Source organism: Gadus morhua, chromosome 16 (genome assembly GCF_902167405.1).
Source record: "Gadus morhua chromosome 16, gadMor3.0, whole genome shotgun sequence".
Taxonomy (NCBI): domain Eukaryota; kingdom Metazoa; phylum Chordata; class Actinopteri; order Gadiformes; family Gadidae; genus Gadus; species Gadus morhua.
Window position 1 is genome coordinate 3,564,519 of NC_044063.1, and position 9,713 is coordinate 3,574,231.

The window sequence follows — 9,713 nt, forward strand, 5'->3', positions numbered from 1 at the left end:
GGGTGCATGCAGGGTCTGTTCGGGATGCGATGCAGCCAGACGTGCGTGTGTCAGAACGGGGCCAGGTGTGACCATGTCACCGGACAGTGCAGCTGTGCGGCGGGCTGGACAGGAGAGAGCTGCCAGTTAGGTGGGTGACTCAGCGCTGTGGCACAAAGCTGGGTCAACATCATCAGGGTTAAAGTCTATGCATGCAACTGTCTCTGTCGGCCTCTGACTCCCTCCCTCTCTCTCCCTCCCTGACTCTCTCTCACCTGGTTCGTCACTCTCTTTCTCTCTTTCTCTCCCACTCTCACACACACACCCACAGTACACAGTGATCAGTTGTCATCTTCGTATTTTTAGACACATTTTTTCCTCTCACTTGCGAGCTCTTCAACCCTTGCCATCCATATACCATGTCCATAAATATTCATGTCCATACATGTCCGACACATATTTTGCATTAAAAAAAAGGAAAGAACGTTTACACTCAGTATTTGCCTTCTGTGCTGACTGCTGTCTGTCCCGGTCTTTCTCCGTGTCGTTTTAGCCTGCCCTGCCGGCCACTACGGCCAACACTGCTCCCAGCAGTGTGTGTGTGAAAACGGAGGCTCGTGCGACAGGATCACAGGCCGGTGTTTCTGCCCTGCGGGCTGGACTGGAGCGGGCTGTGATCTGGGTGATGAGCACTTCCTATTAACCCAGACTCCTTCCCTTAGTGGCCGTTTCAGCTGATCTTCAAGGATTAGAGGATTATTACGGGAACGTTGGCCAACGTGTTTTGTGGGTGTATGAATGGGAGAGCTTGGAGAGCAACATAATGATGTACATAATGACATATTTATTCTGTAATATCTATATCTGACCTATGATTATTTAAGATGTAAACATGCACTCATTCACCAAAAGTCAGTCAAAACAGAGGCGTGTTCTACTGAGTAACCCATCCGAAGATAGAGATCTCTCTAGCTCCAGCCATGTTCTAACCTGAGGGCCGTCCCCCGTCTCTCCTAGGGTGTGAGGAGGGGCGCTTCGGCGAGGCTTGTGCCCACGCCTGCCGCTGTGCCCACGGAGGTCTCTGTGACAGGGTGGAGGGGCGCTGCAGCTGCCCTCCGGGCTGGACGGGGGAGCACTGCCAGAAAGGTGTGTGTCGTCACATCAGCGCGTTAACAACCCCCGGGTTGTAATGTTGTCATCTTTCACTTACAGTTGTTGTCATACTTTATGGTGACGGCCGGAAGGTCGCGTTGGTGGGTGGAGGGTAAGACGGAGGGAGGTGTGGATGTAGGGGGGTAGGTGGAGGCATCGATGTGGGTAGGTGGTAGGGTGAGTGGAGGGACGTTTGTATCCATGCATGTGTGCACATTGACACTCTGCCAGGGTCGTGCACGGGCCTCCGTGTGCATAACATACTGTATGTGTGTCTTTACATTGCTATACATATATACCTTTATGGTTTGACTCATTAATGTTGAATGTCTTTGGAAAATATGTAGACTAGAAAATTGCTATGGGTAGGTAATCCGCCCTTGCAAAAACATGGCTGCCCATTAATGTTCTCTAAATTAATTCATGACCCTGAGAGACTTTCCATTCATTTTCAACATGAATAGACATCCCAGGCCTACGTCATTGACCCTCTTTCTCTTCTGCTTTTAAAACCTGTATTAATATGTTTTTTTGCTTTTCTTTGTCGTTTGTCTTACAGCTAGTCTATATTTTAACGGGTACCATGATGTGCTCTGTTACTTTGGTCTGACTTGTAAGCACTGATGAGTGCATGGAAACGTTGGTACTGTTCTCGATTTGTAAGCCAATGTGTAATCGAACGTGATCTGCTAGAATAGAAGTATCATGAAAGAGTTACGCTGATATCGATACTGTTAACGTTGCCTCGTATTCTAATCTTGACCGGCTTGAACTCCGCTGCCAGGTACCGCACTGGGCCTTTGTTTTTTAGCACCAATGCATAAATATCCTCCAAAACAAACAGCACGGAACAGCTCACCGTACCTTGGCTACACCCTGTTGTTTACTTTAAGCATGGTCATACCTTACAACCGTCTACTCTACGTCTAATTCCCCGCTTCTGCCCCCTGTCCCCCCCCTCCCTCCATCTCAAGCTCTCGTCCAGACATCTGATAAATGTTAGTCGCACCGTTGCCAAGTAAAACAGAAGGCATTGTTTTCGTCTCCTCGCCTGGCCGATAAGGCCCCTTCGGGGAAGGCAGACATGCATAATGACAGCGCACTTAATTGCCTCTTTAGTCTGGAGTGAGTTTCTTATCTCTCCGGCCCGTCACACTGCCCACCACCACCGCCACCACCACCACCACCGCAGCAGCCTCAGCTCTGAGGCTCTCACTGAGTTGGTTTCACAGATTTATCTCGCTCGCCGTGACTGATTGTTTGGTCTTTGGAACCCTGGTTCATGACTGTGACGATGATACCAGCATGTGAACCTACACAGAGAATGTGTGTGAAAGTATGCGCTGGTGTGTTTGTGTTTGTGTATGGGAGTTGCTTTGTGTGTGTGTGTGTGTGTGTGTGTGTGTGTGTGTGTGTGTGTGTGTGTGTGTGTGTGTGTGTGTGTGTGTGTGTGTGTGTGTGTGTGTGTGTGTTTGTTTGTGTGTGTGCGTATTAATGGGCAAGGGTGTTAAGTGTGATGGATACAATATATATATATCTGTGAATACTTTATGATGCATTGTTGATTTTCTTTTTTACTTGACGTAATACTTATTTACTAAATGTATAAACTACACGTTTCAACAAACTATTTTGGACCGTTTTCATGAGTATCTTCATTGTGTTCCTTTCAGCTTGTGCAGCTGGTTCATATGGGTTGAACTGCAGCCAGGCATGTCAGTGTTTCGGGACCCATGAGCAATGCAACCCTGTCTCTGGGAAGTGCACCTGTACGACTGGGTACTATGGGATGCATTGTGGGTTAAGTAAGTCCTCTTCTGTATGACTCACGTTGTCCAGCATGAATGACGCATGGTGTTTGTTTTGGCTGGTAGATCCATGGAGCATTGAAACCCTTTTATTTATGTATGTGTTCCGAGCCCTGAATCCTGCTTAAGTACGTGGTAAGATTAGTGAATACAAATTATATTCTTGGGCTTCAAATTGACAACGGAATCCCACATATATAGGGAGCTTGTTTTTATGTTTCAAAGTTGCAAACATTAGCAATCAGGTGTAAGGTTTCAATGATGCCACGTTCATGAATGTAGTCATCAAAGGAACTGAGTTATAATCTGATACATGAGGACCTTTAGACATTCTTAAAAAAGTTTGGTAGTTAAGAGTTAAGTGTCCAGTGTCACTGTCCAACCATCCACTTGGTCGCATGTTTCAATCCACTAGTGGGAAACTGCCGACATTTAAAAAAAACACTGTTCCAATATATATGACATGTTGAATATAAGCCTATTTTATTTAACAATGGATGATATCATAATGTGCATAAGCCTAGCATAAAGTACGATTAGAACCATGTTTATCTATAGATGCTACAATGCTAGATAAACAACAAGGCATGATGCCTTTTTCTTTTCTTTATCCCTGTCCCTTTTATGGTTGTCTGAATGAAATGCATAAACGGGAGGCAACGTTTTTTCTCTTAACAGCTGTTCCTCCCTTCCTGTCCTCTGATTGGCAGGATGCAGGGAAGGTTCCTACGGGCCGGGCTGCAAGCTAAGGTGCAGATGCACTAACGGGGGTCTCTGCGACTTCAGGACGGGTGCCTGCCAGTGTCCTGATGGCTTCATAGGGGCAGACTGCAGCTCCGGTTAGTCAGAGAAAACCACAACAGCTGCCTGTAGTACACATGAAACACAAACACAAAGGAGGGCTACGTAATCTGCTGTGTGTGTGTCTCTCTGTGTTTGTGTGTGTATGTGTGTGCGTGTGTGTGAGTGCGCGCGTGTGTGTGCGTGTGTGTTTGTGTGCGTATGTGCGCGCGTGGTGTGTTTGTTTGTATGAGTTTCACTGATGGGATTGTTAAGTTGGAAAGAGCGCTATTATTTTGTTTCGTATAGGTGGTCCAGTTAAAAAAAGGCAGAGACAGATAATAATCAGCTGAGTGCGATAAGTGGTAACAAATGTTGACGATTCTGTGGAAACATCACAGCATCTTCTCCTGCTCCTTGAATGAAAAAATACGTTTGATGAAAATTACACATGCAGCTGCATCGTCTTGTTTTGGAGGTGACTGATTGCAGTCGTGTTTTCATTTGCCCCTCAGGTTGTCCTGCGGGGCACTTTGGAAAGGACTGTGCCATGCGGTGCTCCTGCGGAGAGGCGGGACAGTGCCACCCGGCTACTGGGAGGTGCATCTGCAGCCCTGGGAGAATGGGCCACTTGTGCCATCAGGGTAAAGTCTCCAGAAACCACACGTTCCACAAGGGTACTTGTGTTCCAGCTTCTATGTCAAAATCAAGTTTATTCGTTTAGCTAACTTATATCTCAAACAGGGTCTGTGCTTCTGAGTCCCTTAAATCATAAAACAAAAGAACTTGAGAGATAAGACTTAAAGGTTGGGTATGGAATTCTCTTTTTTGGCCATTTTTGCAGAATTACTTGAAATCCTTATCATAACCCACTTATAGCCACTGAGTTAGAAGTACTGACATGACAATTAAACAAGTCAATCATCTGTGGAACGGGCAGGGCTCGAAAAACTCCAGCCAATGATTTCCAGAGCCACCGAGTTGCATTGGACAGTAAGTACGTCAATCAAACGGTCGTACTGCACTCCCCCTCCCCCCGCGCGACCCCTTCGTGCACGTACTCAAAGCTCTTGACCCAGAGCAAGCTTCTGATTGTTGTTATCCTGCGGTAGCTACTGGAGCTAGCTAACTGGCTAATGGCTCGCTCTCGCGCAAGATTGCGCGTCCATGTACTTGGAATGGGTGGAGTCAGAGTCAGCCTTGAAGGAGAGGGGGTAGGACCATTTGAGTTGTGTGTTTTCAAAATCTGCTGGCGTTTCGCAAATCCCATACCCAAGTATGGGAGTATTGGGCTTCTCAGCCCACGGTATAGAAGATTGCAATGACTATTAGCATTCACACATAACTAAAAACTGTTTGAGAAGAGGATGCATCCATCCAAGTTGTATTGATGACTTCCATCAGGGCTGGAAGATCTAGAGAGACAACAAAGTAGTAATAGGCCTCAATTAAGGGAGTTTTTCCTTGAATGTTTTTCTTCTTATTCCTCTCCTCTCCTTGTATATTTAGGCAGCTCCTTCTCCATTTCCTCAGTTATAAGGGGGCTCTGATGATCAAGGGACTCTTCTCCCCCTCCTCGTCCTAATCTCTCCCTCGCTCATCAGCAACTCCATCGGATCGCAGGAGTGGGGTTTTCCATCTCAGCCATTTAAAAGTGCTCTCTCTCTTTCTTTCTCTACATCTTCTCCCTCTCTCTCTCTCTCCCCTCTATATCTCTCTCCCTTCTTACCACTCTCTGTCTCACTCACATCCCCCCTAGTGCTCTCTCTCTCTCTCTCTCTCTCTCTCTCTCTCTCTCTCTCTCTCTCTCTCTCTCTCTCTCTCTCTCTCTCTCTCTCTCTCTCTCTCTCTCTCTCTCTCTCTCTCTCTCTCTCTCTCTCTCTCTCTCTCCCTCTCTGCCAGCGTTCCCAGTCAGTGAGCTTGCAGACGTGCCATCACTGCTGCTCTCGCTGTCTGTTTACAGAGACCTTTAAGTAGCCTGTTCTCTGTGTTCCGTGTCGACAGACTTGGCGTGGAAACAAATAAATAAAGAGAGGGGGCGGGGAGGTGGGGGGGGGGGGGGGGGTTGTCGGAATCAAAAGATTGATTCCCTTATTGTTTTCCCTATCTAAATTACGTTGGAGGAACATGATTTTTCTTTTATATCGGGGCCAAATGCGACCACTTAACCATCTTACTAATGAACTTGATCTAAAATAAACTGAGCGGGCTCCATGTGTATGGTTTTGTGTATTTGTCTGTGTCTCTGTGTGTGTGTCTGTGAATTTGTGCTGATGTGTGAGTATTTATGTGTGTGTGTGTGTGTGTGTGTGTGTGTGTGTGTGTGTGTGTGTGTGTGTGTGTGTGTGTGTGTGTGTGTGTGTGTGTGTGAGTGTGTGTGTGTGTGTGTGTGTGTGTGTGTGTGTGTGTGTATTTATCTTTTATATTTGTCTGCTACCCCATGCAGAATGTGATTCCAGCTACAACCACATGCTACACTCACATTAATTGAAAGACGTCCCTGTGGTTCCTCCAGTGTGTCCTAGGGGGCGCTACGGGACGATGTGCAAGCGCATGTGCGACTGTCAGAGCGGGGCGCTGTGCGACCCGGTGGACGGCTCGTGCACGTGCGGGCTGGGCTGGACGGGACCGCGGTGTGACAGAGGTATGATGCGACCGAGTGCAGAGAATGTAAAAATATCATTGTACTTCATTTCTTTCAATTTCCAGTACAGGTTCTCCAGAACCTCTACACTGGACTCATTATATAAACTCCCATACAAAACGAAATAACTGAATTAATAAACACAGAAATGGAATATAAATGTACAATAATATTCCTCTACAATAGCTGATATAAAAATACATTTAACCTAGAATGGTGGGTTCAGTTCATCCAAATCATCACATTTCCAGTTTTAATTAAAGGCATCATATTTTACAGCTAGGACGTCGGTAGCATTGTGCAATCTGTCAAATATCTGGAAGGGAGCCGAACCTTTGCGTTTACCGAGGGAACGCACACTCACTAATGACTTAGCATGAGTGAAGCACAGCCGCTGGTTCACCCTCACGGCCGCGGAAAGGGAGGGAGTTGGATGCGGCTTCAGACTTAGAGACCTAGAATACTTTTTTGGGCCGCCTGACTCATGCTGTTCAATTTAATATTAGCTTGACTATCATTAGCAACCGTCGTTCCGTGATCAGCGGGGGTTTCCCGTTGACCCTCAGCCCCCGCAGCAACCTTTAGGATTTATCTCTGGTAGCCATCGCATCGCATCCCGTCTGACTAGAAGGCCGCCGAAGTGGGAAGCGTATGTTTAAAAAGTCATGCACTTCTTATATAATTGACTCTTTAAGTGTGGCCGCATTTCTGGTTTCCATAGCATGCAACGATCTTCTGGTGAGTTACAGTAAAAAAAGAGTTTACTCTGGAATTATAGGTTAGATAATCACTGACTGTAATTTTATTGTTGAGTGAATTTTTGCTCTTCTGCTTGTATCTTACACTCTGACATTTCTGTGAGGGTGTGGGCGTGTGTGTGGGGGTGCGTGTGCGTGCGTGCGTGCGTGCGTGTGTGTGTGTGTGTGTGTGTGTGTGTGTGTGTGTGTTGTACAGCGTGCGCCCAGGGGAAGTATGGTGCTGGCTGTGCCCTGGACTGTCCCTGCCTCAACAATGGGACCTGTGACCACATCTCTGGCAGCTGCACGTGTCCCGCGGGATACTACGGCCACGCCTGCCAGCTAGGTGCGCGTCCATTCACCTCAGAGTACACATTCAGACAGTGTTTTACCATCACAAATGCAGGATAACTTCACTCTGTACAGGGAAATTCCTCTGACAAGGCAAGGCTCTTCAACGAAGTATAAAAAGCACACGTTGTCCTACTCAAACTGCGTGTGTGTGTGCGTGTGTGTGTGTTTGTGTGTGTGTGTGTGTGTGTGTGTGTGTGTGTGTGTGTATTTGTGTTTGTGTATACCTGTGTAGGAAGACTCCAGGTGTTTGTTTTGTCGTTGTACTGCTGTGTATCGATTACTTTAACCACAGAAGACGGCGATCGATTTCTGCCGACCAGAGCACCACCTTGATTCCGGCCCTGTGTGAATGCTTGCGTCTCTTCCAGAGTGCCCGTCCGGGTTCTTCGGGTCCAGCTGCGCCCGTCCCTGTGACTGCAGGGTGGGGCGGACCTGTCACCATGTGACGGGTGTCTGCGTGTGCCCACCGGGCCGCCGCGGAGCACAGTGTCAGACGCGTGAGTGTGGCCTGGCCGATGTCTATCCGTAGCCCTGTGACTGTACACCTTCTACCGACGGTCATCGGCAATAGTCTAGGGGTAAGGGTGTTGGACGCCCACCCGGAGGTCCTGGGTTGAAACCCCGATGCACGTGTGATCTACCTGGAGGCAGCCTCGAGCAATACACCCAAGCCCCCCACCCAAGGCTCATTAACGACATCTCTCCGAACCAAAAAGAAAAGGCAGGCTGCTGTTTGTCAGAGCTGACAGCCGACGTCCTGAGATCTAGGGATAGACACGGTGTAGAGAGAGAAGGGAGACTTACACAGAGAGCGACCCAACAGGAGAAGACAGGCGAAGGAAAGCAGCGCATGCACTCCCGGGCCCTCTGGTATGTACGTTAATAGTCCCGGCCACCTGGTTGCTCCCAAAAGTAATCTGTTAAAGATGTGTTTTTTTAGCAGAGTGATGCGAAGGAGCTTCATTACCCGCAGAATCGAGTCCGTGGAGGATTAGAAAGTATAGGCAGTACTTAAGCGCAATAAACGTACAGAACAAGCCGTGTATTTAAGGCTACACAGCATAATATACACAGAATTGCCAACGGTTTCAATGCGAGACGTGTGTAGGTCTACAGGTTGTAATGACATTTGTAGGCTGTAAAGAATCTGATGTATATATATATATATGTATATTTATATATTTACATTTACATTTAAGGCATTTAGCAGACTCTTTTATCCAAAGCGACTTACAATAAGTACATTTGTCATAAGAAGTGCATCAATATATCGCTGTCGGTACAGAAAGGATGTTCATAGAACCAAGTGCTAGTACCACAATCGCTAGGCTAACTATTCTCCGTGTTACAGCCATGATAGCAGCTACTGCAGTTGCTACACAGTAAATAATACAATACAATACAATACAACACAATACAATACAGTGAACAATGGTGGCCAGAAGGGGGAGGGTGGCTATGGAGTGTCGAGGTGGACTCTGAACAGGTGAGTCTTGAGTCTTTTTCGGAAGATAGTGAGCGACTCTGCGGTCCTGAGAGCGGCAGGGAGCTCGTTCCACCACTGAGGTCCCAAAACCGAGAAAAGTTGTGACTTTGTATATATATGTATATGTATATATATATACATATATATGTTGTATTTGTATGTCTATATATATATCATTTTATGTATAAGATATATATCATTTTAAACTGGAATATCGTATAAATTACTACAGACAGGAAGGCAGTAGTAATTTAAAGACAGTAAAAGACCCATAGGTGAGCAGGTAGAATTTGATGGGAGCCTCGTTTTCCAGGCTGCTTAAAGCATTGCTGATGCACCCATCCCCCCCCCCCCCCCCCCCCCCCTACTTACCCCCCCGAACCCCTGCCCACACCCAGGGTATAGGGGGGGCCCCCGGCAGGAGTGTGGGGGCCTAAATGGCCACTTCCAGCCCAGCAGGAGATTATAGTGAGCAGCAAGGCAACCGTAGACACATTATGTTTACGGCGTGTGTGTGTGTGTGTGTGTGTGTGTGTGTGTGTGTGTGTGTGTGTGTGTGTGTGTGTGTGTGTGTGTGTGTGTGTGTGTGTGTGTGTGTGTGTGTGTGTGTGTGTGTGTGTGCTTTAGGATGTGCGTCGGGGAGGTATGGCCGTGAGTGTCAGCAGTCGTGCGACTGTGCGGGGGGGTCTGCATGCGACCCAGCCACGGGGCAGTGTCTGTGCCCCCCAGGCAGGGCGGGGCGGAGGTGTGGAGAAGGTATCGTTCACCGTCCT

At 47.5% G+C, this 9,713-nt stretch overlaps 1 protein-coding gene across 3 annotated transcripts in view; it reads left to right on the forward strand.

Annotated features, from left to right (window-relative positions):
• Positions 1 to 9,713, forward strand: part of egfem1 (EGF-like and EMI domain containing 1) — a 56,906-nt gene that overhangs the window by 42,656 nt on the left and 4,537 nt on the right. For all 3 annotated transcript variants that reach the window (XM_030380077.1, XM_030380076.1, XM_030380078.1), the window contains exons 22-31: positions 2 to 130; positions 533 to 661; positions 997 to 1,125; positions 2,805 to 2,936; positions 3,650 to 3,778; positions 4,235 to 4,363; positions 6,235 to 6,363; positions 7,318 to 7,446; positions 7,823 to 7,951; positions 9,568 to 9,696. In XM_030380077.1, the coding sequence (XP_030235937.1) occupies positions 2 to 130; positions 533 to 661; positions 997 to 1,125; positions 2,805 to 2,936; positions 3,650 to 3,778; positions 4,235 to 4,363; positions 6,235 to 6,363; positions 7,318 to 7,446; positions 7,823 to 7,951; positions 9,568 to 9,696 (1,293 nt within the window). The remainder of the gene's footprint in view (position 1; positions 131 to 532; positions 662 to 996; positions 1,126 to 2,804; positions 2,937 to 3,649; positions 3,779 to 4,234; positions 4,364 to 6,234; positions 6,364 to 7,317; positions 7,447 to 7,822; positions 7,952 to 9,567; positions 9,697 to 9,713) is intronic.